This window comes from Euprymna scolopes, chromosome 1 (genome assembly GCF_053919585.1).
Source record: "Euprymna scolopes isolate OS-2025 chromosome 1, ASM5391958v1, whole genome shotgun sequence".
Lineage (NCBI taxonomy): Eukaryota > Metazoa > Mollusca > Cephalopoda > Sepiida > Sepiolidae > Euprymna > Euprymna scolopes.
The window spans coordinates 82,353,706-82,379,101 of NC_136482.1; the positions used below are offsets into that span (position 1 = coordinate 82,353,706).

A 25,396-nucleotide genomic window follows, 5' to 3' on the forward strand; every position below is an offset into this window, starting at 1 on the left:
AGAAGAACCTGAAGTCCTACCTAACTAATATTTCTGATGAACCAAGTTCAAAAGAGATCCAGACAATTGCACTTAAGGGAACAACGAGGATACTAAAAAGAGCTCTCGGTTGATTTCAATAAAAAGCAGGGCAATGTTGGCAGCTGGTTCGGCTGCCCCATACCCAGCGTTACAATCTTCAAAGGAAGAAAATAATAAAAAAAACTTGGATGTAACAGATTTACATTAGATTATTAACAAGAACACTTAGTATTTGTTTTACATTTCATCATTGAATAATTTTCTTTCGGCTTAGATTGAACGTTGATTATATATCATTTAGTAAATAAACCGCCATGCTCTTTGAATTTTACACTACTTGAAAAAGTAGTTGATGATATAAAAGGACGGAATACATAGACAAAGAAGGTTCCTTTGGTCTCTGGATCATAGTGCTGGATCCAGGTTTCATCCTGTGTAATCAGTCTTTTGAAAAACTTTGACTCATCTTTTTGGCACAGTCCTTCTTTATTTATATTTGATAATAAACCGTTTCAGATACCACTTATGTGTAATCTGCAGACAAGTCAATGTAACAAAGGGATATTCTAGCTTTGAAGGTGATTAGTAAAAACAGGTTCATGTTAATAAATAATTGTATGTACACATACTTAGGTACAAGGCCTAATGCTAGGCATGTCACGTTTGAGTATGAAGATTTTGAATTTTATAAAAAGAAACAATCATTTTATCTGGAAAATGATGTTTCTAACGTTATTTTAAAACATCCATTCACGGTACCGCTTGCTCATTCCTATATAAATAAAATGATTGTTTCTTTTTATAAAATTCCAAATCTTTATACCCAAGAGTAACATACCTAGCATTATCAACTCTAAACTGAACATGAAGGGTAGATTAGCTAAAAAAAACAGAAAACTCCATTAGAAGCGAAAGATTAGATGTTGCGTTACAGATGAAATGAAAAGGTCTTCACAAATATATAGTAGATAAACCGATAAAATATTTCTCTTGTTTATTGACAGCAAAGGAAATCAAACGTGTTTGAGGCAGATGCTCCTTCCTCCGATCAAGGCTAGATTCGTGAAAGACATACGTGTTTATATCGTAAAAAATAACTCGAAAGTATTGTTAAACCTCAAATGATTGTGCGTTGTCATTATTAATGATATTTATCATGGATATAATTAGAAACAATAGGAAACGGCTGCAACAAAAAGACGACGAGAATAGAAGAAAACAATATCAACACGGCGACTACAAGTGTTACATGATAAAACTCCAGCTGTTTACGTGATGAGCCCCGTTCCGGAACATTTTCCGAGCTGAAAGAATTGATTCACAGTATTTATACAAGCAAAACGGAGAAATGTGTAAACTTTTAAGAAATACCTAACCGATTATGCATTACATATTTCTTTTCGTCTTTCTGTTTTCTCTTTTAAGGCCTTTAAAATTAACTTTCAATAAGAGATTCATCATACTGCGTATGCCTACTTTCAATCAAAGTCGGCCATGTCTTCAGTTCTTAGATTGTTTATGATTATGTATAAGAGAAAAGGCTAAAAATAGACAAATGGTTTAGAGAGGGGGGGGAGAGAAAGCAAAACAAGAAGAATTATGTGGGAGATGATTGTTTTTCTTTCTCAATTTATTGATTTGATTGCTTTATTTCCTAAGTACTAATCTACATCTTCAAATTCTAGTTTAAATGTTGATGTTCCACTATTTCCTCCTCAATATTCGATAGTTTCGTATAAATAAAATAAATTACTTAGATAATGATAATTAAAAAAAAATAAATTTAAATTTTACATTATTGGAATAACCAGTATGGGATGAAGATAAATGTTAATTAATACGATTTAAATTAATCCTTTAATTAGAGTTGGTTATTAAAAATAACATGTTAAGCAAAATTATTTAGTAATATGTAAACAAGATTATTGTAGATTGAGGAAGAAATAGTGGAACATCTAAATTTTAACTAGAATTTGAAGGTGTAGGTTAGTAATTGGGAAATAAATAAATTAGATAAAAAAATTAGGGAAGAAAACAAGTAAAAAACCCACAAAAATTTAATTAATATTAAAGTAGGTAATTGGTTGAAATAATAAAAAAATAGAATTACGAAAATGGGGCGATTAATAAATTCGAAGGCTATCGAAAAAAAAAAAAAATAAAAAAATAAAAAGTAAATATATAAATATTTTCGAAGTAGGTATTGCTGCTTGTTTAGATTGAGATTATGAGTGTATTCATATCTGTATAAATAGTGTATTTTACCGTCTGAAGAGTAGCTATTTTGGTATATTTTTAAATGATTTAATATTTAAAATTGTGAAAATGCGTATAAAACAATTGCAACGCATAAGAAAATACAAACTATGATGTTCTCATTTTATATTTTGTTGTCTTGATTTTGCGGAAATATATGCATGCTCGATTATGAAAACTAATAATCATAGAGCTTAAATAATTAATTAATTTTATTGTAATAGTATTGGTATATGAACACCACTTTAATAGTTTAATATATTAAAACATTAGTTAAAAGTATTAATAAGGTATACACATGAAGCATAAAATACTTTATATAGTTACAAGCCTTCACTTTGCATAGATAACTTTTTAAATACTGTATACAGTAGCGATATTTTGTTGCTAGTATATATATTATTTAATTGTTAAATTGATAAATTTAACAATTTCTTGCGGACATATTTTTACTCACTAAAGAAAAGGTAATACCCGAGAACACGGTATCATGACGAAAGGACATATACTACATAAACTCACAAAGGAGAAGGTAATACTCGGATGATTGTCTCATGACCTCAAGAAAGGTAGTACATCACTCTCTGAAAATATCGCTTCCCGATTTATATGAACCAAAATTGTTTTTTCCTCTCCGTTTGCAAAGCTCAATCACGTTATGCAAAAAATAAAACATTTTTTCTTTATAAAACTACCTAACCACATACTATAAATAAATATTAAAGCATAAAACCTTTTTCCAAAATTACTATATTCGGCATTAAATAACCCGAAAATCGTTGATATGTTGTGATATATATATATAGCTAGACAGTCTTTAATAACATTTGATAATAAATATTGGACCAGGAAAAATACCCCTAACCACTTCAACATTTTAATGGGATCGACGGACTCAACTCAGGTCACTGATCTAGTTGGCCTTTTCCTTTTAAATGAAATACATTGTATACTCCATAAACAATTCAAACTTGAAGGAGGGCTATATAGAGATGATGCACTTTTCATAACGAATTCTACTAATAAAAATTATGAAAATGCAATTAAAGCTCTACATAAATTATTTAAAAATTATGGACTTAGTATAAAAATCGACCCTAATAAAAACATTGTTAATTTCTTAGACATAACCTTAAATCTTGAAAATTCTACCTTTGAACCATACCATAAACCTAACCAATCACTCCTATATGTCCACAATCAATCAAACCACCCTAAATCAATATTAAAATCAATAGTTCCCAATATCGCTCTAAGAATTTCTAGACTGTCTTCTACTAAATCAATATTTACCAAAAATGAAAAATACTATAATGAAGCCCTTAAAAACTCTGGATATAATTCACAAATTAAATTCATAAATGAAAATGATAGAAACATAAACTGCATTAAAAATAAACCTATTAAGAGCGTAATAACATATAATATGGCAATGTCTTCCCGTATACGAGTTAGGAAAAATAACCAGGAGACAAAAAAAGATAAAACCAAACTACAAATATTAGATAATAATATAAATAAACAACAAACTAAAACCCGCAAACGTAAGAATAGACACAAGGAGATCCTATGGTTCAACCCCCCGTATTCCAAAAACCTAGAAACAAACATAGCTAGAGAATTTTTTAAAATATTAGATAAAAACTTTAAAGCCCCCCATAGATATAATAAGATTTTCAATAAGAACACAATTAAAGTCTCTTACTCTACTATGCCTAACCTTCATCAGAAAATAATTAGCTCTAATAATAATAAAATTAATAAACTACAAAATGCAACTATACAAAATACATCGGACTGTAACTGTAGAAGAAAAAATAAATGTCCCCTACAAGGCTCATGTAAAATTAAAAATGTTATCTATAGCTGCACAGTATCAAAAACTCCAAATATACAAGAACCTATCAACAGCCATAACTCAACTACCAGATTAAATAATAACACCAACTTAAATCAATCTACCGATCAATTATTAACCAACCCACCACATTATAATCCAACAATAGACCTAACGGAAAATAATCATAATAATCAAGAGGTAATATATATTGGTTCCACATCTGGCCCAATAAAACATAGAATTTCAACGCACAAACATTCTTTTAAAAATAACTCTCTATCAAACCAAACTACTCTATCCAACTATATTTGGCAACTAAAAAATAGCAATATTTCTTTCAACTTAAAATGGCAAATAATTGAGACTTGCAAATCATATAAACCAGGAGATAAATTTTGTACATTATGTACAAAAGAAACCCTAAAAATTTTAAAATATGAAGATATAAAAAGCACAACCAAACTAGTAAATTCAAGACACGAGCTTCTATCGTGTAATCATAAACGTTGGTTTAAATTTAATAAATATAAACCACCTTAAATCATTAAAAATTACTCATTAGTAAAAATAGATTTTTTTTTTTTTATAATAAATTAAGTTAAACCAATTACCGCCCTTAGACTCGTAAATCAAATAATAAATAAAGCCATGACAATTATCTCCCCTTAAAAACTTGCAAAAAAAAAAAAAAAAAAAAAAAAAAACTCTCTCTCTATAGATATTAACTGTAGCGTCTCTAAATCAAAATACGCTAACGGAAACAATTTACTGCACGAGCGTCGCCCTTTTAAAATTCATCATTCAATAAAATAAAAAGCTATAGCAAACATCTAAATGACTACTTTAAATACAGTTCCTGATTTCAAAAAAAGAAAAACCAAAAGGTAATTATATATCTATATATTTTTAAATCAAATTTATTATGTAAATTCAAAAATATATATATTTTTTCTACTCATTTCTATCTCTAACCTATACCAATTTTCTTATTAATTTTCTTATAAATTTTATATCCAAAACTTTTTACTTCAATTTTTCAGATTCATCTGCCTTACTTTTAATGCTAGGTTTATTTTTGGTGTCTTTTCAATTCAATAGAAATCCTCCTAAATTTGCTGATGAGGAGACCGTGCTTACCAAAAAAACTATGTATAATTATTCTACGTGACTTCATGTATACCACAAATAAAAAGCACGGATTTCCGAAACGATCGTACAGATAATTGACTTTGTTGTTGTTCCTTCTTATGAAACTGATTTTTAATTTAATTAAATTTTGATTTTTAAATTTTAAAAATTTTAAAACTTTTAAATTATAAATCACATTACTTAATATATATATATATATATATATATATATATATATATATATATATTGTTTTTGTTTTTGGTTTTAGCGATATGTTTTGAATGAATTCAATCATTTACGAAAGTGCATTTTTACCTAAATGCGAGTTGGGAATAAATTTCCCTTTTAACCAATTTGGTACCCCCACATGGAGAGCGGTATATATATATATATATTATTTTTATTATTTTTAAAATGTAATATATATATATATATATATATATATATATATATATATATATATATATATATATATGTACGTGTGTGTGTGTGTGTGTGTTTATAAATGCTTTTTAAAACTAGTGTTGTTATTTGTGAGCACCATAGGCAACTGCGTAGTGTGCCAAATGCGTTTCGTGAAGCATTTATGCAAGGAGTGAAGTCATTCTGGCAGGATCAAATGGCTTCGCATCTCCTTAAAAGGGAAATATTCACTATTTTGCTTTGCACAGAATCCAACATTTCATGAGTGAATGCTGTCGATGCTCCATTGGCCCCATCCTCATCATAACAAAGAGACAAGGTCGAGCAAGGTTGTTATTTACAAGATGTGGTTACGAGGGCTTCATCCGCAGAGGACAAGACCGAAAACAGAGTTTAGAGAAGCCAACATCAAAGGAGGTCTTTATGCCTAGAATGCCAATTAGCAAAGCACTTACCACTGCACTCTATTGAACTATCATGGTTACTTCACAACACATTGCCAAAGAAAGCAACAAAGCATTAATCTATCTATCTATATATGTTCGTCTAATACCTATAAAATCTATCTATATATTACTATATATCTCTAAACATCTATCAATATCGTTGTATATATTTATACGTCCATCTGATAATAAAAGAATGAAAAAAAACCTTCATTAGGTTGGTGCAAAAATAATGTCGTTGAATATAAAAAACGACGTTATTTTTGCACCAACTTAATATCTCTTTGACGCTTGTATAATTGCAATCATTTTTTAATCGCTGATTTTAGTACAAGCTGTATTTATCCACTTACGGTATGTAATAGTCGTATTGTAATGTAAGTTATGTACTACTATGCTAACAGAAATAATGTATGTACGTTCATAAATGTTTGTGAAAGGTGATAACGTATGTACGGGCATATAAATAAATAAGGGGGTAGAGTCAGCCGACCGGTTTCGCCCTTGCTTTTCAAAGCCGAATCGAGTTTTTTTTTTGTATAGGGAAACGAATAAAAAAAGCTCTCGATTCGGCTTTGAAAAGTGAGAGCGAAACCCGCTCGGCTGACTCAACCACTTTATTTATTTAATATTTTTTTCAATCTCAATTAAATGTTTTCCCCCATCCTTCTTTTTACCATGGATACAAAAACCAAAAAAAAAAAACAAAAAAACAAAAACAAAAAAAAAACCAGACTTCCTTTTTTAACAACTATAATAAAGTTTTGTACCCCTAAAAAATAATGAAACATATAAATGTATGCGAAAGGTAATTTGTAAGTATTATGTGTGAAAGGTGATAACGTATATACAAACAAATGTATATGAAATGTGATACCGTACGGAAGTATATTCATGTGTGAAATGTGATAACTACGCCTATGACAACAGCATATTCTTTTCATTGTTTTGACTCTAGAATGTGTATCCGTTGATATTTTATATGCTTTTCTGCAGAATAATGTGGTTCTCGGTTAATTAACTGTGTCTAACTGTGTCGGATATATACTTGAGTCATAACAATGATAAGAATATTCTAGTGATAACGTATGTACGAATATAATTGTGTGAAAGGTGATATTTATGTACAAACGTAAATGTATGTGAAAGATTATGGCGTACATACAGACATAAATGAATGTGACAGGTGATGATTCGCATACAAGCATAAAAAGTGACTAGAAGCTAATAACGTAGTACAGACATAAATATGCGTAAAAGGTGATAACGTATGTACAAAGATAAATGTATATGAATGTTCGTCCTTTCAAGAATAAAAATCCCTTGTTTTGTGAGGTGTGAAAAATCTCAAACGAACTACAAGCCCTTGTACCGCCTCGACGTAAATACACCCGACAAAACCGACAAACAGCAAAGTCCACCCGCCCACAGTAGAGATCTCTAGATGTAAGAAAGCCTTCTACTCTAATAGTTACTTCCCCAGAACTGCTAGACTTTGGAATTACCTTCCGGATTCCTGCTTCCCCAACTGCCCTGAGATGAAGAAGTTCAGTTGTAATGTAGATTAGACATCTTACTGCTCAACTTCCTGCATAGTATCCCTTCAACTTATGGCCCTGATAGTAGCCCCTACATCAAAGTCGCTCTGTGCCTTGTTTTAGGATGAAGAGGTTATAAAAACCCCAAAACAAAACAAAACAAAAAAAACAACAACCAAGTGTCTCTCCCTCCTTTTTTGTAGTTAAAAACATACAAATAAATTCTGCCAAATATTTTTAGACTTCATTTTAACATAAAAATATTGCTAGCAATGACGCCATGATGTTAAAGTTTGAGACAGCGACATCGTGACAAGCATAATGAGATTTCTAGGATAATGATAGATATAATGGATTGACTTCCTTGAAATTTGCCAATTGATTAAAGCAATGTTACGGTCTACGTGGACAGCACACCGAATAGTCCATCGACGTCAGTGTGCACGTCTCGCCCCTGCCATCACAGACATACGCAAATGATTTTATATAATACTAGCCTTGGTTCCCGGCGTTGCCCAGGTGTTTGGAGGTGTGTGTGTTGAGCAGAAAAAAAGTGGTAGTAGGTAGGCAGGCTCGAACCCGTACCACGAAGGAGGAAAATAACGTGAAAAAAAAACACCAATAAAAAAGTGACCTCTTTGCCGTCATCGGTAAACCAGAAGTGGCAAAGGTTTAAATTAAGGCTAGTCAATTGAAAAGAGGTGATGACTTTCAAAAATATCGGCGAAAAATGCGATCCCAGTTGAGGGTTAAGGAATTACTGTTTTTAGCCAATTTATCGATATTTGTCGCCCAAAGGGACGAGCTGCCAAACGATACCAATCCCGTGAAAATTCGTCGCCTCTGTCGAAAGTTTTAGACAGACAAAAATACATACATACATACATACATACATACATACATACATACATACATACATACATACATACATACATTTAAAAATACAGGTGATATTTATATTACAGAAGATTAGCAGCTGCATACACGTTCATTTTCATTTTTCTCAAAACGATAGAAGAATGAGAAAGAAACAGAGAACGCGAAAGAGTTAAAGAGGGAAGGGAACAAATAAAAAAGAGGGAAAATTGCAGAATCTGAAAAATACACGCAACCAGGTCACCATACGGATGTGCGCGTGCACGTGCACAAACAAAATATACAATACTTTAGTTTTAATTAAAGTGAGCAGCAACAGCCGCTCTCCCACCCAGTTTGACGCAACTACACAAGGCATATCGCCTGAGGAATAATCATTCAGATTCTTCAGCGAAAACATACCATTGCGAATTTGTCAAATGTAAGCACAGTAAAACCGTTACCTCTCAATCCCAATACGATTTCCATATACCTTATTATATTGGGATACACATTACACTTTACACAATGTAATTCCATTTCTTTCTTTTTTAATTAACTGTGGATTCCATTCTATCGATCTGTTTGGAAGTATTCCGTAATTACATAGAAAAATACCCGTCCCAGGATGGGTAAAAATATATTTCCACACAGAAAAGATTCGCATCACTTTTAAAATGCCTTACGAAGATTGAAATCAAGATATAGTGGTAATAAACCTTATGTATAGAATATTTATTCCATTTTTGATGAAAACCCATTACATGATTTTGATTCTATACAATGTTCCAAATTTAAATCCAAAGATTTAAGAAGCAATAAAAATTGAGGGAATTTTATTTAATTGGTGAATAATCACTGCGGATAAAATTTCATGCTACTCTAAAATATTTGAATTTTGAAATGAAAAGATATGCTAATACGATGCTCTCCCATTAAAAGACTTCAAAATACTTAAAAATAACTGGTGAATATTTATGATATGATATCTAATATCTTTTTAAAATTTAACAAGCATTGATGGTATCTGCATTTTCAGGAAATAAATTAAACTACACACACACACAATATATATATGTCTGTCTCTCTCTCTCTCTATATATATATATATGTATGTATATATATATATATATATATATATATATATATATATACATATAGACAGAGAGAGATAAAGAGAGAGAAACATCTAATGTCCTTAATTCTTAGAAAAGTCCCATTCTCGTTTGGGTCTACAAGGACACACAGCAGCAAAATGATTTTGTCCATCAATAAGGCAAACCTCTAAATTCGAAAATATAAGCAAGAAGAAAGAGAATTGATAAATATGATCGCTTGTAAGGATACACTATCTCTGAAAATATAAGTTTTAATTATTATTACATAAAATTATATCGAAATTCCATACATAAATTAATATATATTACATTTCTTTCTGATAACTTGCTACTTATGCCTGGTGACCTACGCGGTTGAAACCATCGTCCGACGACTTGCAACCTTCCGTAATCCGTAATTGCTATACAACGTGAGGCGGCAGAAATCTGATCGCGGAAACCGTCAACCTGAAATGACAAAACACAAATAAGGATGGAAGTTTAAAAGGTGACAGTCTAAGATAAGGCAACTCTGGAATAAGAACAGTCGTTCGTCGTTTATTTCTGCATTGCTTCTGGTTGTCTTGGAATTTTTCTTGTCATTGGACTGAAGCAATACCCCATCTAACATTATTCACCTTTATTATACTAAGGAGTTACCACTATTTGAGTAGAAATCTTTCTGGTATTTAGGAACCTCGACAGTGAAGGGGTGAGATTTTGTTGCTAAACGGGTTTTGTCGGGGATATATACGCTGAGGAGAAAAAATGCAACGAATTCATTAGAGCACATTCTATTAAAGTAGACATACAACAAGCACAGATATTGCGGCGATGGGACAGGGGTTGGAGCTTAGTTGACAAAGTGGGACCTATTAGATTGAAAACTCTTTTTAGATCCTATCCAAGAAGGAGAGGCTAGTAGTATATGCACTAGCAACAATATTCCATGAATTAGTGAGTGGTTGATTTGTAGAGGTACAGGATAAGATGGGCAAAGTTTGAGTACTTATAAGGACGGCTCAAGAAGTATTAGTTGATATTTGATCTGAGACTATGGTATTCAGGGAAGCAGTCATGCGGTAATATGTTCCACAAATTGGAAGTTCCTTTTGGTTTTAGATACACAGAAGAAAAGAAAGTTCTTTACAGTGATGGTAGCGAGATCAGTTTTTGCTGTAAATTTTTTTAAAGGGAAAACAAAGGATTGAAGCCCAGTCGAACTTCTAACATTGGAGTAATTATCGAAAGAATTAAGCGGTCCTGATCACAAAAGGGTAGAATTTAAAGCAATGCTATTTTTTATGTTGCTTTATCAGATGCTGAGATGATCATTTTTTATTTATTAATGGTGATAGATATCTTACATGTGGTCAAGATTCTGTTTGTTATTCTCCTCCATATAGCAAACAAGTCTATGTTAAGAAACTCTGGATTTAATAGATTGAGTATAGGATTCTCACGTGTTTTCTATAAACATTTTGCTATGATTGCAGTCAGTATTAAAGGCGGTTTTAGTTTCACGCCATTTTTGAAACAATTTTTGTTGCAATATTTTTGCTATAATGAACGTGTGATAACAAAAAATTGGAAGTTTCTATTTATAAACAGGAGTAATAAAAACTGACCGATCAGATGGAGCCACCCTTTCATACCAACCAATTAGAAACCGGAAGCTCTCCAAAAAATAAACTGCGTTTAGAATTCCTGTACATAACTTTCAATCTTCACAGGGGAAAGAACTGTTCTTCGCCTGCAAGACTTCTCCGGATTGTCTATTTACCTGGAACGCTTCGTCTTGATATGCACGATTTTACAATTTTTACTGCCATATTGTTTGGAACAACATTTCTGTTCTGTAATATAAAAGGGAAAATGTGTGTGTGTGTGTGTGTGTGTGTGCGTTTGTATTTCTGCCAAAAACTTTCGACACACGCGACAAAATAGGTATCGCTGGAAACATCGAACGCTCGGACGACAAATAATCGAAAATTGGCAAAAAACATTAATTCTTTGCTGTTCAACTGGGCCGTTTTTTTACAAGGAGGAGTCAGTTTTTGTCGACGTATTTGTAATACGCCTTGCAATGACTAAGCTTATTTCAAACAGCGGTGACGTCATATGTCACGCTGGACGCGGCGACTAAACCGATCGCTTTTTCACTTTATTTTCCTCTTAGTGTTACAAGTTGGAGCCTGCCTGCTTGCTTACTACTTTTTTTCCCCACACACGGGTACTCGCTGCTATTTTCACCTTTTTACGGCGTTTTAAAACATTTTTCTTTAGTGCTCCGTTCATCAATACACTTACCTCTCCACACTCGGGCAACGTCGGGAACCTCCACTAGTCTCTTCTAAAACTAAAAAGGCTTACAACTCCAAAACTTGAAATAGTGGGTTCTGTAAGAAATAGTGGCGGAACATTTATAGGTGTGCGATGATGGGTTATTTGATTTCTGTTGAAATTGTTTTCAAGTGTATAAAATTCTCAATATCAGAGATTAACCACTCAGAAATAATCAGTACAGGACATTTTTTATTTTCTAGCTATCTTCAATAAGATAAAAATGATACAACAGGATCTTACAATGCACTTTATTTTATAAAGTTTACGAAGTAACAAATATAACTTTCAATTCCGTCTATCCAATTTCTAATTAGCATCTGTACATAAATAGAACAATAGATGACCCTGATACTTTATATCCATATAGACATTTAACTAAACAAAAATATTTCAAACAATTTTTAACAATTATTTCCATTATTCGTTTTCTGGAATTCATAATTCTGAAAGAACTCCCTTGGGTGACTAATTAGCTAATAATATGCTACTCTGCTAATTCACTGTCTTATTTAGAGCGTAACAGAATGACATTTTTGTCTCAACAATAAGAAATAAAAATAGAATTGCAAAATAGATTCGCTCGCGTTATCATAAATAAAGAAAGACTAGTCAAAGGATAAGTATTGCGATTGTTGGAAATCAGAAGAGAAAACAAAACTGAAAGTGCGGGAAAACCTGGGAAAATAATTTAGTTACTGAGTTAGATTTGCACACACGCACGCACGTACGCACACACACACACACACACACACACACACACACACACACACACACACACACACACACACGAAGGACATTTCCTAAATCTATACTGTTTGTCAGATAGAGAGTGCTAAAGTCTCAAAGATTTTAGGGAAAAGGGCGAGATTGATAGGGCGATAATTGAGAAGGTTAGTCCTTTCACCAGAATTTTTGTACACTGCTACCTCAGAGGGCATCTTCCAGCTATTAGGGAAGCAATATTCAGCAAGGTATTTATTGTAGAGCTTGGAAAGTACGGAGGTTAACTCAACTGAGAATTTCTTAATTAATATAGCAGGGATGAGATCAGGCTCACGCGTCTTGGAGGTTTATAAGTTTTTTTATAGTATCGCGGACACGAGAGGGGATACTTTTTTGTACATCATCTAGCGTGGCTTCATTATGCATAGGGAAATTTGGAAAGAAGTTGTTTGTTAGCTCTAAGGGGTGGGGTTGGAGGCAAATCGCCGGGCAAGCAGTTGCACCTTTTCAGTTGTGCATGCGACCTTCTGGTTGTTTGATAGTGAAGGAATTACTGATTGGCCTTTATTCACTACACTATTCTAGATTTTCCAGAAACCACGAGTTCCTATCATATGCGATTCTATGCGTTTCATGAATATTCCGCATGCCTTTTTTTTAAATGTTCATTTTTGTTTATTTATAAATTGAATAATGAGTGTGTTCAAGCTGGCCTTTTCGGCAAATGTTAAAATTACTAGTGTTTCGATTAACCTGAAAACATTCCCCAAATGTTTATTGTTTAACCTGTTCAAAATATATAAAATAAGATTACAATCGTAAAAACGGATACAATGGCTTTAATTAATCTACAAATACATATAAAAAAATTCGTAATCCAGAAATTTGCAAGTTCAGACGAGAAAACTAGCGCGCATAGCAAACCATATGCCTATATTCTTTCGTACTACAAAGAGGAATGTTTCGAATCTTCCAATTTATATTGCGATTTAATGATTAGAAGCACTAACCGTATCCCTTTTTTTTACTTCTTGCGTTTATTAGTTGTATGGTTTTAATTTTCCTTACGGGGTTTAATATTGTAGTTGTTTTTATTATTAAATTATTAAGTTTGTCCGGAACATTTTTATAGAAAATAATCAATCGGTATTTAAAAACATGTTATCTAGGCAGTCCTTTTAATATAGAGTGATATTCCCGCCCGAAAGTATAACCTATGAAATCATTATTAAAATTCATCTAACAATATTTGGTACAAAGAAACTTTCAATCATGAATGTTCAACAAACTTTGTTTTTATCGACGTTCAATAATATGAGGACACGTTGATGATCGTCTTATCAGTAAGAGGTGTGACTCTGAATGAACGATAACTGAACCATAGTTAGAAAAAATAATACTTATATAAAGTATCCTGTACCTCTACAAGGCCACCATTCGCCTATGTATGGAGTATTGTTGCTACATTTGGGCTGGTGCAACTGCTTACCATTCTTTCACTCCTGGACAGGGTTCCAAAGAGAGTCACCAATCAAATGTCCCGAATTGTCAGCTAGGCTTTAACCCATCGACGAAATGTTGCATCCTTCTGTCTGTTTTACAAGTATTGTAACACTAGCTGCTTCGACGAGCTACAAGCCCTTGTACCCTCTCGACGTAAATACGCCCGAAAACCCCAACAAGTAGCAAAATCCCACCCTTACACAGTAGAGATCCCCGGATGCCAGAAAGCCTTCTACTCTAATAGTTTCTTCCCCAGAACTGCTAGACTTTGGAATTCCCTTCCGGGTTCCTGCTTCCCCGACTATACTGACATGCAGAAGTTCAAGTGTAATGTAAATAGACATCTTGCTAGTTGACTACTTACATAGTATCCCTGCAACTACTGTCCCCGATAGTAGCCCCTACATCAAAGTGGCACTGTTCCTTTTTTTGGGTGAAAATGCAATAAAAAATTGTGTGAACTATAACTTCCCATAATTTTATCTGCCGAGTCATCTTAAAGATAATGTCTATCAAAACAATCCCTGGACAATTATTGAACTTAAGAGAGCGATCAAAGCCTAAATCATGACAATGCAAAGAGAGGAATGGGTTAGATTTATTGATAATTTTGTACCTCATATCCAGCTGTACTTATTAAAATAGTTGTGAATTTTATTAAGGATGTCATGTTGTATCTTTGGAGGTTATCTTATGTAACATTTAGTTTTTACTTGCTGATTTAGAGCGAAATAGTGAATCGCGATTGCTAGCTATTTGTATAGACTCAAAGATTCACAATTAGGAAAATAAACTGATATATTTTTTTATAGCATCTTAAAGTTGATCTTGAATTACGATGAAACCGCAAAGTTCTTTGTTTATGACAACCAATCTGTCTGGATACGCAGAAGGACGACTTTCGTGCATGTGGCCACATATTGACTGAAAAGGCACTGGATCTAAGCGGGTTGAGCCAGCTTCTTTCGAAAGAGGAAGTTTCATGGGAATATCAAATTCACAAACGGTTCCCAATCGCTTATATATCCCCCTCCTCAGGAGAGATGACGACGTTAAAAATTTGCAGTTCTTGCAGGGGGATATTAACGTCAGTCTACATACAGCACCTGGTATTCCCGAACGGTACTGACCAGGCTGAACGTTACTTAACGCCAGTGACCTAACGAGAAACGGTGTGTTAACGTCATCATGCCGTATGCACAACTGCATGCAATCACTTAACCTCTTAAATCATTTCAGTCTCTACTCATTTACGAAGCATCGTATATATCTGCACAGTTTTAATGTTTCAGCTAATTATTTTATTTTTTGTTTTGCATGTACATTAATCTGGTACAAGCTAATAGATATAAGTGACTGCGTTACATAAAAACGTTTTAAAAAGTAAATGAATTTATATTGGATATTAGCTATCGTCTTTATGTAACAAAAACAATGTCAACATTCTTTTAGAACACTATTTTTTGAGGGTTTTGTTTTTTCATTTTTTTTAACGAATTTCCAAACGTTTCAAAAACACAGAATGAATATTTTTTTCTATCTGTTTTTCTTTTCCGTTTTCATTGTTTGTTCCAGTTTGGGAATTCAAGACAAATAATACAAACTGTCATTTGTATTTAATCAAAGAAAATATAATAATAACAAAATAAAAAAAATAATCTAAGTATTAATATGAATGCGAAAAAAATAAACCTCCCAGAAAAAATGATACGGATAAAAATAATTAAAGAACGTGCCAAGAATTTGCAAAGAAGCAAACAATAAAAAGTATTCTGAACATATAAGGATTAAAATGAAAACTTGAAGACGAAAATAAAAATATTTTTTTAAAAGCAGAAAAAAAACCCAAAACAAAACAGAAAAAAAATAGATACAAGATAAAATTAAAATCTGTTGAGAAGATACATCCGTACATTTTGTTGTGCGACGAAAAATAGTGCTTCCTTTTGTTTGATTGACAAAACCACTCTCACGTTAAAAAACAATGCTGCAAAAAATGTACAAGAATATATAAAATGTGTCTATTTCATCTATATGTTCGATTGTTGAGTATCATTCATTTCCAACGAATCAGCTCATTATTGTTGGAATTCGTGTTCCCGATGTCTCACTAGTTAGAATTCTTTCTATGAATACATTATGGTAGGAACTACATGAAAGTTGCCATCATCTCTAAGAAAGAGTGTTTCCGTGGAATGAACTAAATTCGAACTTGGCACACGCAGGTTGTCAGTCCGTGTTGTTAATCACTTAGCCACCGTCACCACCTCGCACCTTCAGTTCGGGGAAAAAATAACAACAACAACAACAAAAACAAACATTTCAATGTTAAACGTAACAGAATAACGAACGGACCGAACCTTCTATACACACATGTGAACGCATCTAATATTCTAGTTTATTATTTGCAAAATCAATTTGTGCTTTGAGCGATGAAAAGGCGTTTTCAAACGGAATCATGATCGACTGACTATTAATAGTGATACATGCACAAATCTGAAAATATACGGAAGTGCAACAGGAGAATAATTAAAAACAACTTTCTTTAAAATTTATATATTAACTAGAGGGGGAGGGAGCACCCGATTTTGCTCGGGCGTAAAACACGCTTAAATGTGATATTTTAATTTGTCTAAATTTCGTATATATTATTATAGAGTTGTGATTTCAAAAGTGAAACAAGTATTTAGGTGCCATCAGCTAGAATCGAAACTGGCATTCAAAGCTGCTGACGTTACTACTGCACTAACGTGAGACGCATATGGACTGATTAAAAATTAAAAATTAAAAATAAACTCAGATGAATGTACAAAATGTATTACGATTTTTTCAATTTTGACCCATTAAAACAGTTTTAATCGGCTAAACACTCATAAAAAAGGTCCGTAAAAATTCAATGAGACCCTTAGCGCCGCTCTGCAGCTTCTAGTTTCGGAGGAGATAAAGTTTGAAAATATGGACACAGACAGACAGACAGACAGACCGACAGATATATATATATATATATATATAACCTTTTATATATTAGACGATTCATCACTCATCGAAGCTAAAAGCAGCTTGAGGATAAGAGTAAACAAGATAGATAGATTGTCAGTTTATTGATGAAAAATATAATGAGATGATTGAAAATAATGAATGAATGAGCAAAATTTGATTGTTTCTGAGGAGGGGTTATAACAAATATTTGTTGACATTTGATTTGTAGCCTGTATAGAAGTAATTCCATAGTAACGCGTTCCATAGATAAGAAGTTCTTTGGTGAAAAAAAGTTTATTCATGGACATTTCATTTGATGTCAGGAAAACGGAAAATTAAGGCAAGCCCTTTGTAAATGTGGTAAGAAGACAAGTCCTTACTGTGAATATTTTACAAAAACAAAAACAAAAAAAAAAACAAAGTCTGGATCTCAGTTGAGTTACTTTAATAACTAATTAAGGATAGAGTAGAAAAAGACTAGTAGATAAAGGGGCTTTATAGAACATAATATATCATCGCCACTAGATTGTGAAGTCGATTTCGCACTCTTTCTTGCTTTGGCAGAGTACTTCACACTCTTTTATGCTTTAGCAGAGTACTCCGAGTGGTACCTCTCCAAAATGTGGCAACAACACTCCATTTTAGGAGGCAATTGATGCTATACACATGTAAGGAATTGCGTCAGGAGTTACATACTTTCTGGAACGGTTGAACGATTCATCCACTTTAAACACAATTAAATTGTGTTTAACCAAGAGTGAAAGAGCTTTTTCTTTTCATAGCGACCTTTATGAAATTTTGAGACATTTATATATTTCAAATTTACATGTAACCTACAGCAGTTCATTTTATTTTCTTAAACTGATTACATTTCTTAGATACGTAGAATTAAATCGACGAAAAGTAATTCCATTTTTCTGCAATATTAGTGTTACATTTTATAAACGATTCAATTGTTTATAAAATGTAACTAAATCTAAAAGTCATGCAAAATATCAATTCAAAAATTTCTTCCTTACTAAAATACATCTGTATTTAGATTTTTTTTATATGAATGTAAGTCTTCAAACTATTTAAAATCTCGCTATAAATTTACAAAAAAATTGCTCCAAACAAGGCGTCAAGCCACTTGATGTAACGAGTTAGGAAGAACGAAGTATGATTATCGAAAATACAGGAGATGCTTATTGGCCTTAGTCTTGAAAACACCAAGGCTATAGGTAGTAGTATGACAGAAAGAAGAGTTTTACAAGCCGAAAACCACTAGAGTTATAATTGAGTACCACTACAGCGAATTGATGGAGACCAACGAATCAAATGAGCTCGAACAAAGGAAGTGAGAAATAGATCAGACAATTCTGGAAAAAAATACTATGATAATTGTTATAAAAATGATTAAGACTAACAACATCACTTCTGTGAGAGAGACGTTGCAGAGAAGAAGAAAGAGTGGGCGTAATCAAATTATAGATACATCTTTGCACGTTATCAGGAACTCTGAAATAAGACTGTGATTCATTGGTCCAAATATAACAATGACACTCCATACATATTCTTATAGTAGATTTGTAGAGATAGAGAATAGCCCCAGTTGTAAGAAAGCGATAGACAACATATAACATTTAAAGATTATAATCATCATCATCATCATATGAATCCGCAGATTCAATTGTTGCATTGGTTTCCCCCCGATAATTTTTCAGTCAGAATTCTTTCTAGAAAAACAGCGGATACTTACAGGAGGAACCATGAGAAGGTTGCCTTGGCATTTTGTCCAAGATCAAAGTGTAGTATCTGTTCTTTAGATGCTGCACTTAAATTTCTTGTTCTCTATCAATTGAGGAGAAATCCTTCACGACTGAGACAATTAAATTTTTTCCCCTTCTCTCCACTTTAAAAAACGACCATGATGTTTAACTCTGTCCTGTGGGGAGGCATTGTAAATAGGAACTGGATTCAAATTTGGAACATCCATATCGTCAATCAATGTCGTTAACGAGTGGACCATCATTTTTTTTTACATGGTAGTCACCACTTATCAAGGCCCGGAAGCCACTCGGGGATAAGGGTTATTGCATGTACAGTAATCAATGGGATAATATCGTAGTAATCGTTAGTAATGGAAATTTGATAAAGTGTCTTACTTAAGGGGGCGGTTTAGCAGGAATTTGTTTAAAGACATTTGTTTGAAGACATCCAAGTTGTAGTCAGGTGGGAAACAGGCAAACGGAAGAGAGTTCCACAGGTGTGTACTTCTAAGAAAGAAGCTTTGTTCATGGAATCTACATTTTGATTTATGCACAGATAAAGAGTGGGAAAAATTATTGACAGTGGTTTCAGCTAGACGTGTGTATTTTCGTGAAAGATTGACGAGGGGGAACCACAGATTGGGGCTCAGACGAGCACCTGCCATAGATGGTCGTGTAATCAGCATAGATGTCAACGAATGATTTAAGTATGTGTTTAGGGAGATCATTGATGTAGATCAGGAAGAGAGTTGGGTCCAGGATGGATCCCTGAGGGACTCCAGCATTAATACTGTGGGCCTCTGATTTCTGCCCATCAACCACTACTCTTATGTGCCTATCAGAGAGAAATAATTTAATGATTGAGAAAATATTTCCAGTTATACCGTAGCTGGAAATCTTATGAAGTAGGGCTTTATGCCATGCTTTATCGAAGGCCTTTGATATGTCAAGAGCAATTGCCCTAGAAAGGAAGCCTTTGTCGAGAGATTCACTAATCCTATGAGATATAACCGTTAGCACATCTGCTGTAGATCTAGCAGAACGAAAACCATATTACACAACACTAAGAAGGTTATTTCATCACTCCCCGAAAGATTACAATTATCTGTAGACATCCAAATGCTATATATCACGATGTGACAACGACTATCTGTGAAATAAGTCTGAGATTTATATAAAAAAATCGAAGACATTTTCGAGGTTTTCGCATTTCTTAAAAACATATTTTGGTTTAACCTCAAAAATCTATACTGCCACCGAAGCGTAAAGGTTACAGTGATAGAGATAAAATCTATACGAGACAACCTGAGTGGTGAGTGGACAGCAATATGTTTGTTCACAGTACATTTAAATTTCTGAATGTTGGTATAGTGTAAGAAACAGGGAGCAGGAAAAATCCAAAGACAAGCGGTCCCAGGAAAGAAACTATCAGAGTAGAACAATTATTAGAATCTTGGGACGTTTACGGTAATGGAATATATTTGGGGACTTTATCGTTAGAGAAAAAAAAAGAAAAGAAAATGAATAATGAGAAGGAAGTATTTTCTTATGTCTGCGTCACATCAATTGTTACTATTTTTAGAAGGATAGCAAAGTGATTAAATTTTCTCTCATAAGCAGTTTAATAATTATAAAAAATCATAATAAAAGTATTTCTTTTATAGATAGAGCTCCAGACAAGTCGCGAACTCACTTCATGTGAAGAGCTTTAAAACACTAAAACATACAGCCTTAAGTCTCATACGACTCATGTGTTTGCATGTCCAGGATCAATATAATTGTCATTATTAACATTATTTCCCTCTATACTTTTATTTTAACGGTGCCGTTCGTGAACAATATAATTTTTAATATCAACGCCATATATCTTCATACATTGGTTTTAACCCTACTTTAGGTAGTGCACGTGGTGAACTCATAGCTAAAATTACATCATTACATATTTATTATGTGATAACAGAAACTTTTGTTCTACTCGATGTTGTTTGATAGCAAATAAATTGTCGTTATCAACATAATTTCTCTTCATAATTTGGCAGTGGTGTGAACCTTTTTTTTTTATTAACATAGCTCCTGAAACAGGACAAAATAACGAGATTGCTGAAAGTAAATCCAAGGTCCACTTTCCACTTTCCTCAAATAAAGACATATATGCTGAAAAATTATATTGAAATCGAACAAGTCCTCAAGTTTTAGTAATTCTTTAAAAAAATCTGGCAATTAAGAAGTGTCTTTAATAAGTTCCCAGACTTTTATTATATGGGCACTTTTAGTAATAGTACACAAATAAAACTCTAGTTCCCTTCGAAGTAATCTCATCTGGATGCAACGCACTTGTACCGTTCCAGCAGCTTCTGGAAGGCTCCATGGAAGTCCTCTTGTGTGAGCATGTCAAAGACCCTCGGCACAGCCTCTTCCACATCTTCAGTTTCCACAATGACAAACACATCGGTCCTTATCCATGAAATCCTTTATTTAGCCAATCAACTCTAGTGTTCTGACTTCCTTACTTCTCGCACACCTATCATTATCCCTTACACGCTCCCTGCCCTCTTTGAATCTCTTATGCCACTCAAAAACTGATGCTTGATTAATGCAAGATGATCCAAAAGCAGTCTGAAGCAATCCATACGTTTTTATGTCCAAGTTTAAAACAGTATTTTATTACACATCGTTCTTCTAAAGTGTCCTTATGTCTAGATTGCCTTTTGATATTCCCAAGCTGTGACAATCAGGCTATAGTAGGGTGTATTACAATTTCTGTTGTAGTCCTTCATTTGAATCGGAAATCATAAAAATTAATCAGTCATCTCATAAGATGTATAGTAATAACATACTGAATTTTCAAGAGTAGACGAAAATTCTAAATGCCTATACAAAACAAACAAAAAATATCTGAAAACATATTGAAGGCACCTCGTATATTTTAAATTACTTGCCCAGAATTATAATTTTAGGTACCTAATGTTTTATATAAAAATGGCATTACACTTTCAACTGACACGATTGAATCGCATTTGAGTTAAAAGTTGATATCTTACAAGATTAACTTTTGTGCAATAGAATAAAAGCCATGAGAATATCATGCTTATCGTATCAGCTGTAACTGAGATAAAGATATACTCCCATATGGATACGCTGTTAAGTTATGGATAAAATATTACATAATGAATTAAGTAATTGATTTCAAATCAATACATATTGAATAGTGTCAAAATGTTTTTGAAAAAAAAATACATCATACATCACTCTGACATATAATGGCGTCAGTGATAATAAATCAATATGTTTTTTAGAAGGTATCTAAACATTGAACTTAATCGAATTTTAATTTGCAAATTACAGCTACTTAAGTAAATTTACTGTTGCAACATTTCAGAATAATGGAAAATCTTAATCGTATATGTTAATAAAGTGTTGCTTTCTGATAAGAAAAAAATACCGTTCAAACAAAACAATGGCTTAATAAGTGTTATTTAGAGTCTGTTCCGGGGCAGAATCAGCTGTTAAAATGTAATATGCTGATGTTAAATGCGGTTGTACAAACACAAATTATGCTGAATATTCGGGTCGTCTTAATTTGGCAATTGCTACCGAATGCCAAACTCTGCATAAACTTGTTATAGCCGATCGTAAATTTTAATTTCGTGAGATAGCAGAAGAGTTGAAGATATCAGAAGGTGGTGTATTGATCATTTTGCACGAACATTGCTTATTGAGAAAGCTATATTCAAAGTGGGTTCCACATTTGCTCGTAGTCGATAAAAACAACGACTGATCGACGATTTAGAGTGTTGTTTGCAAATTTTTCAGTGAAACAAAAAAGTTTTTCGTTGATATTATAAGAATGGCTGAAACACAGATCTACTACTTCAGCCAAATCGTCAGTCAGCTGAGTTGACAGTAGCGGGTAAAAGCCGTTAAATGCTATAAAAGATGCTAACATCAGCAGGCAAGGTTTTGACCTCCATATTTTAAGGCGTGCAAAGTATTTTGCTTATCGATTACCTTAAGAAAAAAAGAACCATCAGTCGCGAATACTATTAGAATTATCGATGTATTTACAAGAAAAAAATGAAAAAAACCTGGCTTTAAATAAAGACCAAATATGCCATTTTAGCAAGATAACGCACAGTTGTAGAAATCAATCATAAAAATGACTAAAATAAATGAATTACACTTTGAAATCCACACTAACACTATTGTTCAGATATGCTCAAGCTCCAGCGACTACTGGCCATTTGATTACCGCAAATCAATGATCCAGGGAGATAAATTTTACCCCAATGTTGAACTTGGTGGACAAAAAATGCATAAACTGAAGATTATTTATCCCAAATATTGTTGGATTGCAAGAAAAGTGCGAATTTTATTGAAGATAGGAGTTCCATTTTATTGCGATGACCTTTTATTAAATCTCATTTGTGTCCTATTATTTACTCTTACGTCAAAACATCGGGTGACACTGCTAGTTCGCAATTAGGTTAGAACGCTTTTTATGTCCTCATTAATGGCAGAGTAAAGCTAAACTTTATTATTCTGATGGTGTATAAAATGCTGACATTTACAGAAAAAAGTAAGCGTGACATTTAAATATTCGTTTGAAGTTGCTAAGGTAAATTATTTAGTAATGAAATTAAAGGTAACCTTCTATAATATAAATCTAACTTTTTTATGTATGTATGTCTGTCTAAAACTTTCGACAGAGGCAACGGATTTTCACGAGATTGATATGATTTTGAAGCTCGACCTTCAGACAACAAATATCGAAAATTGGCCAAAAACATTATATATTTCACCCTCAACTGGGTACTTTTCTACAAAGACGGGTCGCTTTTTTCGCCGATGTTTTCGAAAGTCATCCTCTCTTTTCAATTGATTAGCCTTAATTTAAACCTACGTCACTTCCGCTTTGGCAATGGGTGCAACAGCAAAAACGTCAGGGCTTTATTTCACGTTCTCTGCCTCCTTTGCGGTAGGGGTTCAAGCCTGCCTGCCTACTACCACTTTTTTTTTGCTCAACGTACACCTCAAAACACCCGGGTAATGCCGGGCACCCAGACTAGTCAAAAGACCTAATTAAGCGACTTGTCTATGAATGGCTTCATAATAATGAGACATACTACAGATTGCTGTCTGTTGTATAGTCTCAGTTTAGTTTTTTTCTTTTTACAATTTCCCAATTCCGTTTCCTATTTTTTCGTGATTATCCCAAGTACTTGAATTATTATTTATATTACGTTGACTTTCCTTATGTTCCATATTTCTGTCTATTTTTTAAGAAATTCCGTATATTTGTTCACTTTTTTTGTCTTTTTGATTTTTGCCCTGTTGTTTCCTGGATGAGCAGCATCTACAATACAACGGTTTACCCCTTCTTATTAACTTTATGGATGTCATAATAATCATCTTAATTATTTGTTCTCCCCAACTGCTTGGAATTATATTGTACTAAATATATAGTAACGATTTTAAAAGTTAAAAAATTACCTTGATGCCATCAGCTAGAATCGAAACCAAAACTTTTAACGGCTTAGCGTTTTAGTAATCGCGAGATAGATGAGAAAGATTTAAAAGTAAACCACTTTACGCTCTGAACGAATTTGCGAATGCGCATAAGTATTAGAAATATGTCGGCAAGTTGAAATGAATAGGTTGCATTTCGACTTGCCGACCAATTTCTGTACGGATTTTCATTCATTCTAACAATGGTGTATGATAAATCCTTGGTGTATAATTACTATTTCCTGTTTCAGTGTCATGTGACCAGTACTTTAAGAGTTTATCGGTTAAATATATTCATACAAACACACACATGCATAGATACCTCTACTGTTTTATTTATTTAGGCAGCATTTTTCATTTAAACAGACATTGTTAAAGAAAACAGAAAGCTTCTGCTTTGTAATATCGTTTTATTTTTTCAATTTTTCGTATTATCGTTTTTGCATATACGTCGAAGATATAATGTTGAATCTAGTGCCATGTTCAAACAAAAGTGTTAACTTCCTAATAGCACGCATAAACTAATAAAAATAACACTAGCACGACGTGAGCAAAATTAGTTTTTGCAAACTATAAGTAAGATTCCCCTGTTTTGAAAGTCACCGAGGCTGTTATAATTTGTAAAAAAAAAACTATCACAGAAAAACAAACAGCATACTGTAGCAAATAAAGAAATGTGTCTGCGTATTTATTGATAACTCTACGCTGTTATTATTGCTGGCATTTACGCATTCTGATTATGGAACAAAATCCTTGCACAATTCAGAAAAAAATACTATCGATTTATCCGTTAAATATTTTTCGAAAACGTTTTAATTAAATTTTTAATGCAAACCATAAAGCGTTGATTCCACACTGGGAAGTTTTGTTTATTCCCTAGGGACAAAAAACTCGTGTTCTTAAAAGTACAAGACATAAAGACAGAAACACATACTAAGTAACGTTATTAAACAAACAAACAAAAAACTAGCAATAAGCTCAGAAAGA

General features: G+C 33.0%; 1 protein-coding gene across 3 annotated transcripts in view; it reads left to right on the forward strand.

The window, feature by feature from the left end:
- The window catches only part of LOC145244257 (uncharacterized), a 211,899-nt gene that overhangs the window by 149,887 nt on the left and 36,616 nt on the right, over window positions 1-25,396 (forward strand). The window contains exon 7 of one of the 3 annotated variants that reach the window (XM_080107149.1): window positions 5,158-5,311. The exons of the other annotated variants lie outside the window; for them this stretch is intronic. Coding sequence (XP_079963275.1) covers window positions 5,158-5,178 — 21 coding nt within the window. The 3' untranslated portion in view covers window positions 5,179-5,311. Of the gene's footprint in view, window positions 1-5,157; window positions 5,312-25,396 lie in introns of those variants that run through there. 3 annotated transcript variants of the gene reach the window in all.